This window comes from Mobula birostris, chromosome 7 (assembly GCF_030028105.1).
Source record: "Mobula birostris isolate sMobBir1 chromosome 7, sMobBir1.hap1, whole genome shotgun sequence".
Taxonomy (NCBI): domain Eukaryota; kingdom Metazoa; phylum Chordata; class Chondrichthyes; order Myliobatiformes; family Myliobatidae; genus Mobula; species Mobula birostris.
In genome coordinates, this window is record NC_092376.1 from 57,712,929 (window position 1) to 57,733,268 (window position 20,340).

General features: G+C 39.0%; 1 protein-coding gene across 2 annotated transcripts in view; it reads right to left on the reverse strand.

The window, feature by feature from the left end:
- Window positions 1–14,094: 14,094 nt before the first annotated feature.
- LOC140200222 (transmembrane protein 182-like) overlaps window positions 14,095–20,340 on the reverse strand; it is a 55,166-nt gene continuing 48,920 nt past the window's right edge. For both annotated transcript variants that reach the window (XM_072263222.1, XM_072263221.1), the window contains one exon: window positions 14,095–16,697. In XM_072263222.1, the coding sequence (XP_072119323.1) occupies window positions 16,465–16,697 (233 nt within the window). In that variant the 3' untranslated portion in view covers window positions 14,095–16,464. The remainder of the gene's footprint in view (window positions 16,698–20,340) is intronic.

A 20,340-nucleotide genomic window follows, 5' to 3' on the forward strand; every position in this document is an offset into this window, starting at 1 on the left:
CCTTTGAACCACCAAATTTTGAATTTGCTCCCTATTGGAAAATAGTCTATGCCTTTATTCCTTCTACCAAAGGGCGTGATCATTCGTGCCCCTACACTGTATTCCATTTATCATTTTTTTGTTGAAGTCCACGTCTACAACATTCATTGCCTTGCTTTCATCAATTTTCCTTGTAACTTCCTCAAAAGACTCTATAAGATTGGTTAGACACCACCTTCCATGCAGAAAGCCATACTAATCATCTCTAATCAGTCCATATCTATCCAAATACTCATATTTCCAGTCCCTTAGAATATCTTCCAATAAATCTCCCATTACTAATGTCAGGAACATTGGTCTATAATTTCATGGTTTATTTTTAAAGCTGTTCTTAAACAAAAGAAGTATATTAGCTATTCTCCAATCCTCCGGTACCTTTCCAGTCACTGTCACCTGTATCAGTGTTACAGCAGACTAAAGGGAATTACAGAGGCATGAGAGAGGAGTTGTCCAGAGTTGATTGGAAAAGGACACTGGCAGGGATGATGGCAGAGCAGCAATGGCTGGAATTTCTGGAAACAATTTGGAAGGCACAAGGTATATGCATCTCAAAGAGGAAGAAGTATTCTAAAGGAAAGATGACACAACCATGGCTAACAAGAGAAGTCAAAGCCAATATAAAAGCCAAAGAAAGGGCATGGAATAGAGCACAAATTAGTGGAAAGTTAGAGGGCTGGAAAGCTTTTAAAAACCATCAGGCAGCAGCTAAAAAAAAATTATTAAGAAGATAAAGCTGGAATACAAAAGTAAGCTAGCTAATTGTATTAAAGATGATACCAAAAGTTTCTTCAGATATAAAAATGTAAAAGAGAGGTGAAAATGGATGTTAGACTGCTGGAAAACAATGCTGGAGAGATAGAAATGGGGGACAACAAAATAGCAGGTAAACTGAATAATTATTTTGCATCAGTCTTCACTACGGAAGACACTAGCAGTATGGTGGAAGTTCCAGGTGTCAGGGCATGAAGTGTGTGAAGTTACCATAACTAGAGAGAAGGTTCTTGGAAAACTGAAAGTTCTGAAGGTAGATAAGTCACCTGCACCAGATGGTCTACATGCCAGCATTCAGAAAGAGGTGGCAGCAGAGAGTGTGGAGACATTAGTAATAATCTTTCAAGAATCACTAGATTCTGGAATGGTTCCAGAAGACTGGATGGAAAATTGCAAATGTCATTCCACTCTTCAAGAAGGGAAACAGGCAGAAGAAAGGAAACTATAGGCCAATTAGTCTGACCTCAGTAGTTGAAAGATGTTGGAGTCGATTATTAACAATGAGGTCTCAAGATACTTGGAGGCACATGATAAAACACGCTGTAGTCAGGAAGGTTTCCTCAAGGAAAATCTTGCCTGTCAAATCTGTTGGAATTCTTTGGAGAAGAAGTAACAAGCAGGGTAGACAAAGGAGAATCAGTTGATCTTGTGCACTTGGATTTGCAGAAGGCCTTTGACGAAATGCCACACGTGAGACTTACATAACAAGTTACGAGCCCATGGTATTACAGGAAAGATTCTAGCATGGATAATGCAGTGGCTGATTGACAGGAGGCAAAGAGTGGGAATAAAGGGAGTCTTTTCTGACTGACTGCCAGTGACTAGTGGTGTTCCGCAGGGGTCTGTGTTTGCGCCAATTCTTTTTACATTATATGTCAATGATTTGGATGACAGAATTGATGGCTTTGTTGCAAAGTTTACAAACAGTCTGAAGATGGCTGGAGGGGCAGGTAGCTTTGAGGAAGTAGAAAGGCTACATAAGACTTAGACAGATTAGGAGAATGGGCAAAGAAATGGCAAATGGAATACAGTGTCGGGAAGTGAATGGTCATCCACCTTGGTAGAGAAATTAAAGGGTTTCCTATTTTCCAAATGGAGAGAAAATACAAACAACTGAGATGCAAAGGGACTTGGAAGTCTTTGTGCAGGATGCTCTAAATGCTAATTTGTAGTTGAATCTCTGGTGAGGAATTCAAAAGCAATGTCAGCATTGATTTCAATAGGACTAGAATATAAAATCAAGGACATAATGTTGAAAATTTTTAAAACACTGGTGAAGCCTCACTTGGGGTATTGTCAGCAGGTTTGGGCCCCTTATATTATAAAGGATGTGCTGAAACTGGAGAGAGTCAAAGGAGATTCATGAAAATGTGTCCAGGATTGAATGGTTGTCACAGGAAGAGCACTTGATGGTTCTAGGCCTTTATTCACTAGAATTCAGAAGTATGAGGGGCGACATTGAATCCTATCGAATGATTAAAGGTCTTGATAGAGTGGATGTGGAGGGGATGGTGGGAGAGTTTAAGACCCATGGACACAGCCTCAGAATAGAGGGGTGTCCTTTTAGAACAGAGCTGAGGAGGAATTTCTTTCGCCAGTCAGTGGAGAATCTGTGGAATTCTTTGCTACAGGCAGCTGTAGAGGCCAAGTCTTTATATATATCTAAGACAGAGATTGATAGATTCTTGATCAGGAGATGAAGGACTATGGGGAGAAGGCAGGAAATTGGAGCTGAGAGGAAAATTGGATCAGCCATGATGAAATGGTGGAGCAGACTCATTGTGCCAAATGGCCTAATTCTGCTCCTATATCTTATCGTCTTATGGTTGCTAATAATGATTTAAATATCTCTTCTACAGCTTCTGCACTTGACTCCTCCAGGGTCTAAAGGAACTCCCTGTCAGGCCCTGGGGATATATCCACCTGATTTGTCTCACGAGAGCAAAAACCTCCTCCTCGGCTCACTGTGGGATCAGGACCGAGGGGTGAGCCACAGACACCCAAGGAACCAATATCCACAATGTCCAATACCCAGGGATATGGGCCAGCAGAGATCACTCAGGAACTAATATTCACAATGTCTGATACCCAGGGACATGGGCCAGCAGAGATCACTCAGGAACCAGTATTCACAATGTCCAGTACCCAGGGATATGGGCCAGCAGAGATCACTCAGGAACCAGTATTCATAATGTCTGATACCCAGGGATATGGGCCAGCAGAGACCACTCAGGAACCAGAATTCACAATGTCCAATACCCAGGGATATGGGCCAGCAGAAATCACTCAGCTACCCAGTTGGCTGAGACACAGTGGAGACCAGCAGTAGAGTTTATTTCCAACGTTATTTCTGAATGAAGTCATATCGATTTGTAGATGGGTCCAATCTATTATGCAAAGCTGTGTTCTAGGAACTTCCAGGTCCTTCTTAATTGCATGAATTTTGTTGATCCGAGCCTTCCTTCACATCCAGTCTTGTGGCTGTGGCAAGATATCAAAGAAACACAAGGGGTATTTTGAAAATTACTCAGTGTTTGACTAAATTATCATTTTTAGCATTAATACAGATCCAAATATGGTTTACACAACTAGTTACAACTTTTTCTGTTCCAGAGTATTCTGTAAAATTGATGGAGGGAATAAACAGTTGATGTTTCAGGCCAAGGTACATTATCAGGACGGGAAAGAAAGGAGGAAGAAGCCAAAATAAGAAGGTGGGGGGAGGGGAAGAAGTACAAGCTGTCAGGCATTAGGGCAAACCATTCGAAGGGCAAGATGGGTGGGCAATAGGGCAAACCGTATGAAGGGCAAGGTGGGTGGGCAATAGGGCAAACCGTATGAAGGGGAAGGTGGGTGGTAAGCGAGGGGAGATGAAGTAAGAAGGTAGGAAGTGATAGGTGAGGAAGTAAAGGGCAGAAGAAGAAGGAATCTAATCGGAGAGGATGGTAGACCATGCAATAATGGGAAGGAGGAGGGGAACCAGAGGAAGGTGATAGACGAGTGAGGAGAATGGAAGGAGTGAGGGGTTATCCAGAATGGGGATTGACAAAAGGAGGGGGGGGAGGCAGGGAGAATGGAGTAATTATTTGAAGTTAGAGAAATCAATGTTCATGCCATCAAGTTGGAGGCCACCCAGATGGATTATAAGGTGTTGCTCCTCCAGTCTGAGATTGGCCTCATTGGACAAGGAAGGAACATAGTGAGTGGTCCTATTGACAGCCATTGTGGCGGTGGGGAGTGGGGGGTGGGGGAGCGGAGAAGACGAGTTTGGAGGAAAAGATGTGCTTAGTAGTGGAGTCCCATTGGAGATGGGCAGAAGTTGTGGCGAATCATGCCCTGGCTGTGGAGGCTCGTTGAGGCTAGGTAAGAAGATAACCCTTATCCCTGTTATGGTGGCAAGAAGATGGGGTGAGGTCTGCTGTGCAAGAAATACAGGAGATACAGGTGATGGCAGCATTGATAATCGTGGAAGGGGAAACCTGCGTTTTTCAAAAAGAAGACATCTCAGATGTCCTAGAATAGAAAACCGCATCCTGAGAATAGACAGAGGAACTGAGTGAAGGGAATTGCATTTTTACAAGTGACAGCTTTGGCTGAGGTAGTGTCAAGGTAGCTATGAGAGTCAGCGGGTTGTAAAGGATGTCAGTAGATAGTCTCCCTCCAAAGATGAAGACAGAGGCATCGAGAAAGGAGAGAAAAATATCAGAGATAAACCAAGTAAATTTGAGGTCAGGGTGGAAGTTGGAGGCAAAGATGATACATGAGTGTAGAAAGCAACATCAATGTAGCATAGAAAGAGTTGGGGAGCATTATTGATGTAAACTTTGTCTGCCGCATATTTCAACTCATTCCCATTCCCATACAAACATGTCTGTCCTTGGCCTCCTCTACTATCACTCTGTCTGCAGTTCATCCCTCTCCTCCTCCAACCCGCCCACCTTACCCCTCACTTAGTCTCAGCTATCACCTTCAGATTGTACTTTCCTCTCCCACCCCCACCTTGTTATTCTGACTTCTGCCTTTTTCCTTTCCAGTCCTGATGAAGGGTCTCAGCTGGAAATAGTGACAGTTTATTCCCTTCTCTAGATGCTGCCTGACTTACTGAGCTCCTCCAGCACTTTGCGTGTGTTGCTCAAGATGTCCAGCATCTGGAGAATTTTGTGTGTTTATTCTACAAAATGTACTTTTGCACTTCCTTAAAGAAAGAAAATCTTGGAAATGCAGCAAGTCAGACAGCATCTGTGGAAAGAAAATGGAGCTAATGTTTCAGGTTGAAGATCTTTGGTTAGAACTGGGAAAGAGAGAAAATAAACTTGCTTCAAATTACAGAGAAGGAAGGAGAAATATAAAAAGGACAGGGAAAATCTCTGTTGGGTGAGGTCAGGGTTGATGTGAGAGGAGCCATATACGCAATATTCCATCTCCATTTGATGCTAGTTTAATTGCTTTATTCATTGCAGTTATTATGTTTCCCTTCTGTACAGTGCAGGAACAGGCCCTCACCCCACGATGTTGTGCTGATCTAATTATTCTAGTTAAACTAATCCCTTCTGCCTGCACATGACTCATACTCCTCCATCTTCTCCACATTCATGTACCTATCTACAAACGACGTTAAGAGCCTTTATCGTGTCTCCACTACGACCCCGACAGTGTATTCCATGCATCCATAACTCTCTGCGTAAAAAAAAATTGCCCCACACATCTCCTTGGAACTTCCCCACTCACTTTAAATGCATGCCCTCTAATATTAGACTTTTCAACCCTGGCAGTTCTGCTGGGAGTTTTCAGTGAATCGTTCATCCCAGATAACCCTGTCGCTGATTTCTGCATCCGTGCATTGTAGTGGGGAGGTTGAAGGTGAGCTGAATATCAGCTGTTGCCAAATCTCAGCTCCATTCCAATGCTGGATTCATCACTGAGGTCAGAGGCAGAGCACAGATATCCTAATCTGGGGGGTTGGATGCAAACTACATTTGGCCTTCTACCTATTGACTCAGAGAGAATGAGGGAATTGAGCCCAATACCCACTAATCAAGCTATTCCAGTTGTGTGTGTAAATTCATCCCTTAGACTGACAGGATGGCTTCAGTCAACATTTCTGTTCTCTCTTTGCTTAAGTAACATTTTATAGTTATAAAGTCATAGAGCATGGAAACTTGTTCTCTAATCTAACTAGTCCATGCTGACCAAGAATCTCATCTACAACTAGTCCAATTTGTCTATGTTTGGCCCAAATCCCTCTCACTCTCTTTTATCCATGTGCCTGTAGTCAGCCGTACTAGCCTGGCTTGGCACATCTAATTATGCTTTTGTTTGTTTGAATGGTGTTGTTGACTTCAATAATCAAGTCCTTGGTTTTAATATTTAATATTAATATCTTAAATATTTTCTAATGATTAAAGGTATTTTAAAGTATGTTTATTGTTAATTTATTTAAATATTTTTTTAATGATTTTAAGTGCTTATTATCACTAGAGACTTTCAAAATCAGTAATAAGCTGAGAAAAGGCCACTCATAGTTTGGAGATACCAAATCTCAAGATCTGCAGCTTGAGGAGTAGTTACCACATTGGTACCAAGTAGTTCCAAGTCACAGCCCCAGTAATGAAGCATGGAGCATGAGTGATCAGCAAGGTTTTATGAATAAAGTGGAATCCAACCCAACATATTCCAGAGTCATGACGAGATCCCCTCCCATTGCTGTGAAAGATATGCAACAGCTCCCTCTAGTGGGCATGCTTGGAATATATTGAGAAATGACTTTGCTATTTAACTTTATTTGAAATAGTACTGTATGTAACAAAAGGCCTGCAATATAAAATGCTTTAATGCACCATAGCTGCAGCATACATAAACACTGAACCAGCATCATGTCAATGTCACCTTGATGTTCTCATACTGATATGTATTTTTGAACAGTTAACATGTGAATGTTTTCCTCCTCTGCCCTAAGATTTGAAGATTCTGAGTTTTATACAATGATTTAATGTACTGCAAATATACAGTATTTTATTGGTGTGAGTATGTAATGAATGAATTATTTCTGCTAGTGAAAGGGGGTAGACTTAAAAATACTTTTGCTCCATCTTATGCTAGAATAGATATTGATAGGAGAAAATGGTTTCTCCAGATTTTGTTTAATGTGTTTCATAACTGTGCGTAAATTATTAGCAGCAAAACCTATCGACTCAGACAGAATGAGGAAGTTGAATACAATCCCCACTAATCTATCTATTCCAATTGTATGTGTTAATTCAGCAGAGAGAGAGAGAGATCTCTTCCTTATCATTTCTGAATATAGATTGTTCGCAAGGAAATATCTCCAATGAATGTCGCATTTGGTTTCTGCAAGATGATCATTTTCTATCAGAGCATATTAAGCCACTGAACTATTTGCTTAGAAGTTAAAGTGTGAACTGATAACCAGATAAATCTCTTAAATTATGAGATGGAAAGAGTAGAATAACAGCAAATTGAATAATGGCAGAAAGGACTGTAAGCGGAAGGCTGTTTACAGTTCCCCCTTATGTGGTAAGGAAAGGCCAGTATCCCGATCTGCTTCTTCAGCACTATTACTTTACTTGCATTCACTGCTCACAACATGGACAATTCGGGTCAAGACCCTACATCTGGTCTGAAACATAAAGGATATCCTCATATTTTAGTCCAGATAAAGGGTCTCAACTCAAAACATCAGCTGTCCATTTCCCTCCACAGATGCTGCCTAACCCATGGAGTTCCTCCTGTATCTTGTTTCTTTGCTCTACTTCTCAGCTTCTGCAGCCTTTTGTTTCCATTCTGCAATTTACTTTATCTAAATTGATAAGTGACATTTTCTAACCTGAAGATAAACTAGCAGTGTTTTGAGAAACTTTTTATTTCACCTCCGGATCAATCTGCATCCAGTGTCAAACTGCGCCCAAAATTAATGTTTAGTAAATCTCCCATGTCAAGTTATGCTTGAATATAATTACATTAAACAACTAAAACTGAAGTATTTTAGACTTCATGGCTATCACTGCAAGCAGCAAATGCAGTCTTTGTACTTATTACAATCTGAGCAAAACTGATCCTTATAATCATTCTTCATTAAAATTAAACTTCTCAGCAAATAGAAATATGTGATTGTTGGTATGTTTCATGAAAATGCGTAGTCACAGAGGGATGGCAGCTGAGCTCTGATAAAATACATATGAATTGTTAACACTCCATCACTCTCACTTAATTGCAGATCACACAGTTCTTTTGTTAAACATTTTCCAAAGAGAAAAATATTGCATTACTTTTCTCTGCTCCTGGAACTCCTCATCGACATTTATTTTTAGATCACAAAGTTTTATGACTGAAAGGTTAATTGACAGTGGGCTGCATTGTTCAATACTGAGTGACCTACATTAGTCTTTCATTTTAACTTGCTATGTAACAATTATTGCTGACAGGCCTAATGCAGTACAAATTAAGTGAGTTATGAAGATATTGCTAGTGTGCAATGGTGAGTGAAGAAGAGAGCAAATTATGACTGGGTCTCTTCTGGGTCAGTCACCATTTCATTGTGAAAGACATAAGTGGCTATGTCTACTGGCACTTGGCAACTGTGCATTTCATGGATTGTAATTTTACATTACACCAACATTTGCGGACATGAGGACATCCTGTTATCACTTGTTGCTGTCAGACCAACCATGTTAAGATTGCCATTAGCTGTCTGATTATCCAAAGTGGTTGAAGCTGGAAATAAGGCTGTTCCTAAACTGAACGACAGATGGCAGTGTTCACTAATATTTTGAGCACAGAAAGACAACATTTGATTGTCAACAATTGCAGTGAAACTCATTAAAATTTTTCATTGAATTGACTTTATTAGGGACTGTGAGTTCTCCGAAGGCAACCCTCACCTCCTCCAGAAGAGCCATAAGGTTTGGCTAACTTTAAAAGTGCTGATAAACTAAACGGAAGCAAAAATAGACGGTGATATGCCTATTTCGAGAAATACGTGTTATAATGTGTTTTTTATTTTCTCAATTTTTTAAAAAAATCATTTATTCATTCCTTTTTCCCCACCTAAATGAGAATATATACATGGGAGGGATACACAGGGAAATCATTTCTGTGTAATGGACATTTTTTTTTTACTTACTTTTATAGGTACTGCAACGGGGTCCCTCAACCCACAGGTAGGAGGGACTATCCCCCACGACTAGACTTTTCTTCTAGCCCAACCCAGGGTCATCTAGACACCCCAGCCTTGGAACCACACCTTCCTTACCTTTCTTTTTATTATTCACTTTTCTTGGTTCTTATTTGTTCAGGGAGTAGATCGATTAAGTTATATTCTGCAAATTTCATTGAGATACTAACTTAGAGAGTGAGACCATATATTTTGGGTATATACCTCAAGAATGGTTGAAAGGAGGGAAATATAAATATTTAATGAATGTACTGCTGGTGACTGGTAAAAAGACCCTTACCAGGAAATGATTATCACAGGAGAGCCCAACTTTAAATGTATGGATGGAAATTACAATGGACATTTACAAAATGGAGAAGATAATATCTGTTAATCATAAGTTGGAACAATTTTATTCATACTGGAAAAAAATAGTTTAACTACGTAACATCTTATAGGCCTGATTTTATTCTCACAAACAATGAATATGTTGTTTAAAAAAAATCACTCCCTACTCTGCATATAGTTTTCCTCCTTCAATTGTTCTTTCTTTCCTCTTCTTTCTATAAGAGTATACTTCAGATAAATATTATGTGGAGAATTGTGACAAATATGATTATATGATATATATGTACAGTATCTGAAATACATCTTATGGAAAAGTTTATTTGATGATGAAATTCAATAAAAAATAAATTACAAAAAATGAATTGACATTATTACTTACGTCCTTCACATACATGAGGAATAAAAATCTTTGTTACATCTCGGTCTAATGTGCAATGTGCAATTTATAGTAATTTGTAATAAATAGTATGCACAACAGGACAGTTAGTATCTCATAGGAATACAATTATATCAGCATGAATTAATCAGTCTGATGGTCTGGTGGAAGAAGCTGTCCCAGAGCCTGTTGGCTTTAATGCTGTGGTACCGTTTCCCGCATGGTAGTAGCTGGAACGGTTTGTGGTTGGGATGACTTAAACCCCCCATGATCCTTCGGGTCCTTTTTACACTCCTGTCTCTGTACATGTCTTGAATAGTGGCAAGAGTTTACTTTCACTGCAAATTTAATTTTTCAACTATAGTAACTTTCTTGGGGTCATCAATTAGTTGCCACTGGGACGGGAAAGGAAAAAAGATAAACAAAAGACCCTATCTTTTACTGCTTCAAATAAAATAGATACTCAGATAAAAAATAATTGATTTCTATGATAATCTCTACTTCTTCCTTAAAGCCTCATCAGGAATTCTAGAATTCCTTCCTCCAATCCAAATGACTCAGTTTCACACCATTAGTTTTGGTTCCGCTAAATTGCTTGAGCTTACAGATATCTGTCTGCCATTCCCCCAGAACTTACATTAATAATGCCTCCCTTTGTTCCTTTCACCAAAATATATAACTTTGAACTTCTTAACAGTAAAATTCACATCTTAACTCATCTACTCTGCTAGGGCAGGGCTTACATACTAAATCATGTACATTGCTAACACAGCACATCCCTTTCCAATGAATTTAACACATTCTATGTGCATTTGAACAGAAGGGTATGTCAACACTCACCCTCACAGTCTCCAGTGCACCTCAATTTACCCTCACTGTCATAGACATGGGTCTTCTGGAGGGTGAACCCACAGAAAGGATCAGGCCTGGATGGTGCCCCCTGCCAGGTTCTCAGATCCTGAGCAGATCAACTGACAAGGGAACTTGCAAACATTTTAACCTCTCCCTGTTTCAGGCTATGGTTCTCTCTTGCTTTAAGAAGACCACTATCATCCCGGTACTCATGAAAAACAAAGTAACATATCTTAACAACTATCATCCATTGGCTCTGACATCTACCATCATGAAGTGCTTCAAGAGGCTGGTCATGGTATGCATCAACTCCAGCTTTCCAGACAATTTCGACCCGCTGCAATTTTCCTACCACCAAACCAGATCCACAACAGATGCCATCTCCTTGGCCGTACCCTCATCTCTGAAGCATCTGGACAGTAAAGGCGCTTACATCAAACTACTGTTTATTGATGACACTTCTGCTTTTAATATTAGTATTGCAAGCAAACTCATCACCAAACTCTGGATGTGGGGAGTCAATGCCTCCCTCTGCAACTGGATCCTTGACTTCCTGACTAAACAGTAAGTATAGGCAGCAACACCTCCACCATGATTATTCTCAACATGGGCACCCCACAGGGACACGTCCTCATTTCTCTATTCTACTCTACTTCTTGTACACTCATGATTGTGTGACTAGATTCCATTCTAACTCCATCTACAAGTTTGCAGATGTTGCAACCCTAGAAACATTACAGCACAGAACAGACCTCTTGGCCCTTCTTGGCTGTGCTGAACCATTTTTCTGCCTAGTCCCACTGACCTGCACCTGGACAATATCCCTCCATACACCTCTCATCCATGTACCTGTCCAAGATTTCCTTAAATGTTAAAAGTGAGCCCGCATTTACCACTTTATCTGGCAGCTTATTCCACACTCCCACCACTCTGTGTGAAGAAGACCCCTCCACCCCAATGTTCCCTTTAAACTTTACCCCCTTCACCCTAAACCCATGTCCTCTGGGTTTTTTCTCCCTTTGCCTCAGTGGAAAAAGCCTGCTTGCATTCATTCTATCTATACCCATCATGATTTTATATACCTCTACCAAATCTCCCCTCATTCTTCTACACTCCAGGGAATAAAGTCCTAACCTATTCAACCTTTCTCTGTAACTCAGCTTCTCAAGTCCCGGCAACATCCTTATAAACCTTCTCTGCACTCTTTCAGCCTTATTAATATCCTTCCTGTAATTAGGTGACCAAACCATGATGGACCACATGAGTTGGAGTACAGGAAGGAGAGAGAGAGAGCCTGGTGATAAGGCATCATGTCAACAACCTTTCCTTCAATATCAATCATTGACATTAGAACGGGGGCAATGCATGTGATCCTATATACATTTGAAACCCCTTGGTTTCCTTGGCTGCGTAAGTCTAGGGAAGGCACACAGCAGTCCAGCCAAACACATGAGATTGGGATGGCTCTCCCACCCCAAATCCTAGTTTGTGTGGATGCTGTGTAATTTGCTACCCTGTTACAAATTAGTGTACGAAATAACAGACAGCACACTGAATGCAATCAAAGGAATTATATTTATGAAACTTAATTAACAGGAAAACAAAAAGGAAAAGAGCCCATTTTAATTAAACAGTTAAATGTGCACAAGTTGGAGCTCAACACTTCACTGATATTTCAGCGATCCTCAGTCGATCTTGGCACCTGGCTCCATCGAATTACTGTCCCGTGACTGGGTCCAATCCCACAACCGGTTCTCTCTAGTGTCTTCTCTCTTCATCTCCCACCAAACAAAAGCCCCGAGATCAACCTTAATGTCCGTCACCAAAAAACCTCCCCCCCCCCCCCCCAGTTCCACAATCCTAATTCGATGGCACACATTCCTCATCATCCCTTTTCAGCAACAGTAACCCAAACAGGCTGAAAGCTCTTACAGAACGGCTAAATGAAATACCTATAGCATAATAATAAAAATATGAACCAGGCATTACTCATTAATGGTGTCGAAGTCAAGAGCATTGAAAGTTTCAGGTTCCCAGAAGCGACTATCACCAGTAACCTGTCCTGGAGCAATCATATTGATGCAATGGCCAAGAAAGCTCACCAATGCCTCTACTTCTTCAAGAAACTAAAGCCATTTAGCATGTCTCCTTTGACCTCACCAATTTTCATCACATTATCCAATTGCTTCATGGCTAAGTAAGGGAACTGCTCTGCATGTGATCCCAAGAAACTGCAGAGAGTTGTGGACAAGCTCAGCAAACCATGGAAACTAGCCTCCCCTCTATGGATTCTGTCTATACTTCTCACTTCCTTTGTAAGGTAGCCAGCATAATCAAAGACCCCACCAACCCCGGACATCCTCTCTTCTCCACACCCCCCCCCCCCCACTTCCATCGAGCAGGACATACAAGTGCCCAAAAGCATGTATAACCAGGCTCACGGAAAGCTTTCATTCCACCATTATCAGATTCCTGAACAGACCTCTGATGTGCTAAGATGGACTCGTCCGCATTATCTACCTCATTTATTCATGTGCATTGCACTCTCTCAGTAGCTTGTACGCTTTATTCTGCATTGTTACCGTTTCACCTTATTCTAGAGGAATGCACCATGTAATAAGCTGATCTGTAAAAACAGTACGCAAGACAAGATTTTCACTGTATCTCAGTACTTGTGACAATAATAAACAAGTACCAATATCAATATAGTACTGATTCCAAATACAATGCCTACAAAATGTATTCATCCCCCCCCCCACCAGAAGTTTTCATGTTTTATTGTTTTGCTACATTGAATCATATTGGATTTAATTTGTTTTTTTACACACTGATCAACACTGAAAACTTCCAAGGGGGTGTGGGGGCAGATGAATACTTTTCATAGGCTCTATATATTGATTTAGCTTTGTCCAAGTTGCTCTACATGTACTTGCGCAAAGCTGGGTAACTAATTGTGATCTGCAGGAAAGAGAGGTTATCTTTATAATTGCATTTCAGTGATCTGATTTATTCTTACTTGTGCCATCTTCTTATTCGACTAATAAAGCAAGTTTACCATTGGTGAGGCCAACAATGTATCTTGTCTCACAGAGTATATGTTCGTAAGCTCACATAGAACTACAAACAAGAATTGTAAAAGACAAATAGACTTGAGAATACATGATAACAACTGTTTTATGGTGGTAATGTGGGTTCAGAAAACAATTAAAACACAGATGGGATTGTGGGTTTGTAGACGCATGGTGTAGAAAATTGGGGAATTACCTCAGTAAGGCACTGGCTTGGCTACAGCTGAAGCATTGTCTAGTTTTCAGGTGATTCATGAAAGATGTGAAGGTTTTAGAGGAGTTAAATAAAGCATCTACCAAAATGGGCCCTGGTATTGGAAAGAGTGGAGAAATTCAGGATGCTCTCCTTACAACAAAATAACTGAAGGTATGATGTGAAAGCAATGTTCAAGATCATGACTGCTCCAGAGGAATGTAACGCATATGAACAGCTTGCACTGTTGGAAAGATCAGGAACCAACAGACACCGGTTTAATGATTTAATGATATAAGCATATTTTAATTATAAAAATATTAAACTTTTAAAATACAAGTGTATACAAAGTCCAAATGTTCCTGTACTTATAGAAGCATTGAATTCTCTACTGAGTCTTAACTATTATTCCATTAACAGCTTACAGCCTTATTTTGTTGAACATGATTATAGTTACAGTCTAATACAAATAATATCAGTTAAATGGTTTCATTTTCATAAAGCTCAAAATATAGATAATACAAAATATCTGAACTATGAAATCATATTTAGAGTACTTCAAATTTCCTTTTCATGGATTGATATAGAACATATACAAAAATACATATCTCTTTCAGAAAAGCAGTGCCACCATTTCTATGATGAGATGTGGGGTGAAATTTTGTATCATGGAAATGCATATTCCAAAAGAAAAATGCTCCTGAAATAATTCAAGGTTGTTAAAATTCTGGAAAGAAAGTACAGAAACTCACAAAAATAAAACTTCAAACTCTAGTGGTTATATTCCAGAACACTGCTTCACACATAGATAACTATTCAATAATGAATTATATACGTTCAAGGGATAATAAAAACTGCCTATTTTACCAAAATCCACCAAGCACAATTAAAAGCACTAAAAAAAATTGATCTAAATTGAAGAGCTAAGCATGGATATAGGGGGTTAGGGGATGAGGGTGATACAGGAGTAGGGTCCTGATGCTGGGCTCAATTAGCAGCCCAAAAGCAATGGATGAATTCATGTTGGTCTCATGGTTTGCATTTAGTTTTGCTATTCATAGTAGGAATGCAGCAGTGCAATGAAATGTTAGAACTGGAAAATAAAATGTATAAATTTGGAAAATGTAGACTTCTTCAGCAGAGTTCTGATGTATATATTTGTGCCAGATACATTAAACTTCTATGCACACCAACCAATCACATTAAAAAAACAACTTTTCTTAAACTTAGATGTACATACTTTCATTTTGATTGTTACTTGCTTCTTTTCTGAACCTACTTTGAAGATAAATGTCAAATTAAATTTTAGGAAGGAAGGAAAATTTCTTTTAATGCAGAAAATTACATGTTTTGAAAATATGTAGGCAACAACACTGAGGGAATAGTTTCCTCTATTGTATGCAATAACTATGGTGAAAGAATATACCCCATCATATCTCATTTTGGATCTTTGACCAAGTCTGACTCAAGTTCTTAAGTGAGTCATATATTTCATAACAGGAAAAATACAAAGCTGTTCCTCAGTAAAGGCAGTTGGCAAATTGCGAAATTTGTCTCTGCTATATCCAAGGTCTATTAATATGTATCTATCCACCTCCTCTAGATATGCAGATAATGTTCCATTGCTTCCTGCTATTATCCTTTTCAGATCTACAGTGGTTCTCCATAAGATTATAGATCATTATCACTGAAAATGATCAGTTTAAGATCAACTTTTCTCACCCATGACCCGATGGTTCAGCAAGTAGCCCACATTGCTGTGTTATATCTGAAAAGTTACTCAGAATTCAGTTTTACTTTTTGCATATCCATGGTTTCCCTTTGTTTACTCTGTCTACCCTTGTAATTGTGTAGAGATATATCCTGCATGAACTGTGGGTCAATGGAATGGAACTATATCATACTACAGAGTTAACATATTTTCTGACCAAATGTATAACATGATTGGATTAGTTAAAGAGTGGGCAGATGGATTTCGACATTGGTAAAGCAAATAAAAATACTTTAAGTGTACTTGTAGAATTTGAAGTATAACAAAACGTGTGAAATATGTTAAAGATTCAAAGGTAGAGCCTTGGACCTGCCTGCCTCCTTGCACCAGCATTTTGTCCAGTGGTGTAAGTAGTAGCCAAAAACGCTCTAAGTCAGAGGGCTAGATCTTCAATCAACATCAATGCAAATCATAGGAAACCAAAGAGGATTTGTCACCTGAGACCAGCAACAGCTCAGTTTTAAACTAACTGATGATTGTAACAGAAAATTAGTTTGAAATTACCTTGCGGTTTTGATTATTTAAAAGCAACATTCTTTTGGAAACTTGTTACAAACACTTTGTAGAGTCCCTTATCAAAATTTATAAATCGAATTGTCACTATAAGAAATAGTGTGCCACTCTTTGCATGTAGGAAAGTGCAGCATCAAAACAGTATTTGCATATTGCCCAGTCTTTTATATTTATGAAATAACAGCAGTTTCTAAGAGTGCAAACCTTTCATAAAAGATGAAAGGTTATGGACGCAGTAGGAAATTCATAATGTGAGGATGCAGTTTAAAATTACCATTGGAAATTAAATTCATTAATATAAGGGGTCTTCAAATTATAATGTCTCAATGTTGTTATATTTTAATATATTTTAATGCGTAATGCTTAAATCAAATCACTTCTCTTGTGGTTCATACCTGCGATTTTAATGAAAAGTAAGCCAGAAATTAAAGAGAACAATACTGCAAAAGGAGCTGCCATAAAAGACCAGCCATAATTTACACCAAACTTCAAGTTGGTTGTAGTGGAAGTGCAATTAGCAATGTCTCCTGCAATCATCTGAGATACCGCTGAAATCCAAAGGGCGTACATGATAATTGACACGGTGAAAGACACACCTAAGTACAAAGGTGATAAAATGAACTCAGTTAAAACATTTTTAGTAAAACTTATACAAAACAAAATGTACATTGACTTGTTTTAATAAAATAAACTTATACAAAATAAAACAGGCTGCATCATTGTCTGTTATGAGGGGGCTACTGCACAGGATTGGAAGAAGCTGCAGAAGGTTGTAAATCTAGTCAGCTCCATCTTGGGTACTAGCCTACAAAGCACCCAGAACATCTTCAAGGAGCGGTGTCTCAGAAAAGCAGCGACCATTATTAAGGACCTCCAGCACCCAGGGCACGCCCTTTTCTCACTGTTACCATCAGGTAGAAGATACAGAAGCCTGAAGCGCACAATCAGTGATTCAGGAACAGCTTCTTCCCCTCTGCCATGGATATTGAACCCTTGAACACTACCTCACTTTTTTAATATATATTATTTCTGTTTTTGCATGATTTAAATCTATTCAATATACATATTCTATAATTGATTCACTTATCATTTATTATTATTTTTTTCTTCTATATTATGTATTGCATTGAACTGCTGCTGCTAAGTTAACAAATTTCACAACACATGCCGGTGATAATAAACCTGATTCTGATTCTGATGTTTCACTGTTTTTTTTAAGACGGCAATTTTCAGATAAATTTTAAGCAGCTAACTTTTACCTAGTTGACATCTCTAGTAAGTATCACTCTTTTCATTATTAAAATGTAAACTATTTATTTAATATCTGATATTTGCCACATTATACATTGGAAAGTTATTAATCACTTATAATCATATGGTTTTCCAGCAGTACATAAATATACAGTGAGGCAAAAATGAAGAATTTAGGATAAAGAATAATAAAGCTGTTCAGGAAAACTGAGGTAGAAACACGTGTGTTTTGTAATTTTTCAGGATCTAATTAAGCAGCCCAAACTTCACTCTGAACCATGAGTTTTTGAATCAGCCCAAGTACCCTACCAATACATGTAAGTAAAAATCTACTGCATAAGTTGGAACTCTAATATAAAGCATGCTATCTGAAATGCCAACACGAGGAAATCTGCAGATGCTGGAAATTCAAGCAACACACACAAAAAGTGCTGGTGAATGCAGCAGCATTTTTTGTGTGTGTTATGTGAAATGTCACTTGTTTTTCTTGCTACAGATATGATCTGACCTGACCTATTCAGTACTTCCAACATCTTCAACAGATTAGTCCAAGCAAAAAAGTTATCATCAATGTCTGAAAATAAATGGAAGCACCATAGAAGAAGGAGGTTGGCTATTTAGCTCAGTCTGCCTGTACCATCTTTCACTGCGGTCACCACTAATTAATGAATTAACACTACATCCATTGAACTTTTCTCAATACCTTTTCTCATTGACCTCTTCTCGTTACTGCCATCGAGGGGGAGGTACAGGAGCCTGAAGACATACACCCATAGTTTCTAGTAACAGCTTCTTCCCATCCACAATCAGATTTCTGAATGGCCAATGAACCCATGAACACTACCACAATATTTTCTCTTCTCTTTTGGCACTACTTATTTAATTTAATTTTTAATATATACATCTTACTTTAATTTATAGTTTTTTATTATGTATTGCAATGTACTGCTGCTGTAAAACAACGTATTTCATGACAGTGATATATATGCTGGTTCTGATTCCGATACCGCTTAAGACCTAACAGAGATTTTTGTTTACCAATCTCAGAGTTATGTTAAGCAACGTCATAAGATCAACTTCCAATTTACAGGCCACTTACTGTTGCTTCTAAATTTATCCAACAGATAAAAGTAGGAGCAGTGGGTGGCAGCTTTAAATAGTGGTAATTGGAAGACATTTATTGAGCTGGTTGGTTGCTCGTCCTTTTGTTAAAATGGAAGTGGGAATGATGGAGGCAGGAATACAATTTGCCAGCCCATCCTACTAAAATCTATTCAATTATGTGATGAAAATTCTTTTGCTGTTCCTGTCAGAAGTCCAGGCACAGATACAAGTTGTCATTCGAAGGCAAGGAATCTGATTGAACAAACCACTCACATCTCAAAACGATAGCTCTGCTGTCTGGATCCATGGGGAGGAGCCACGGAGTCACCAACTCCTTAGGAATCATTAGGTACAGACTAACACCAAATACACACTCATCCAATTTTCCACACATTCCCAAAAGGTGAAAGAGCAAAGTGGCTGAGGAAAGGAGAAACAGACTCACAATGGAAGTCAGATAGCGGAGCAACAAGTTAGCAGGAAGGGAATGTCCTAAACCATTCTTCCTTTCACAGAGCATTATCTCTTCTTCCTTTGATCTGAGTTCTCACCTCCAGCCTATCGGCTACTTCAAACAGCACAGCTGTTTGACTGTTCCCATGAGAGCATTTAAAATATTGCTGACCAACTGCAGATGTGCATTGCAGCAAATGAGAGAATACGAGAGCATTGTTTCCATCAAAATACATATAAAAGCTGGATCTTATGTAAAATGCCTAAGTGAGGAGTAACATGCTAGTGAAGATAGTGGCAGGATCGCTGATCGACCTTTGAAGGGTTTCCGGAAAGGTGTCATTGCTAGGGATACTTTGCCTCAGATTGGGAACTGAATCCAAATGTTAACAGAGGAAAAGATGCATTAGGCTGTTTAAAGCCCAGCATAAAGGTCAAGTAGAGATAATGAACTACCATCATTGCATTATAGAATACTATTCATCACCATGGTTATGGCATTTCCAGGATGGAAGATGGAGGAATCTTATTGGATAGGGATAATCAGAGTTAGAGAAAAGGAACCTAACAATTTTAAGGGCTTTGGAAAGGAAAGGGACATTGTACTGTAGTAGATGGGGTGGTGACTTGAACTCACTTGTGTAGTCTATCAAAAATAGTTAGGCTTTAGAGCCAATAGTTGATTAGCAACAACAAATGTATTGATTTGGGCAACGGCACTGCCACATATTGTTTAAAAATGAATCAAGGTTCATTCTCTTGGTGTGTTCAGCTAAATGCTGTTAATGAAATGCGCCATTAAACTGAAAACCTAATCTGGTGAGTTTTAAAGACTAGGCAAATGTAATGCATAGCACAACACAAAAGGCAATGAGCAGCAAGCTAGGACAATGGGTCAACAGATGACATGGTGAAGGACTAATTGAGGTAGGTCAAGCCAGAAAGTGAGAATACTTTCACTATTCATGCTTCAAAGTTTCATCATGATGCAACAATGGAAGGGAATGATATCTTTGAAGGCAGCTTAAAGCATACTTTTGCTCCCGATCCAAAGCTGGTTGACTGCAAGCCCAAATGTGTCCTGTGTGATCCGAAGTCAGCCTGAGAAGCGACTGAATAAGTTAGAATCAAATCAAGCACTTGTGAAAGCTGACCAGAGGGACAATCAGAATCGGGTTTAATATCACTGCCATATGGCAAGAAATTTGTGGTTTTGCAGCAGCAGTACAGTGCAGTACATAATAAAAACACTATAAACTGCAATAAGAGAAATACATATGAAAATTTGAATTAAATAAGTAATGCAAAAAGAAAACAAAAAAAAATAATGAGGTTGTGTATATGGGTCAGTGTCCATCCAGAAATCTGATGGCAGAGGGAAAGAACCTAATACTACTAATAATACTTTACTTTATTGTCGCCAAACAATTG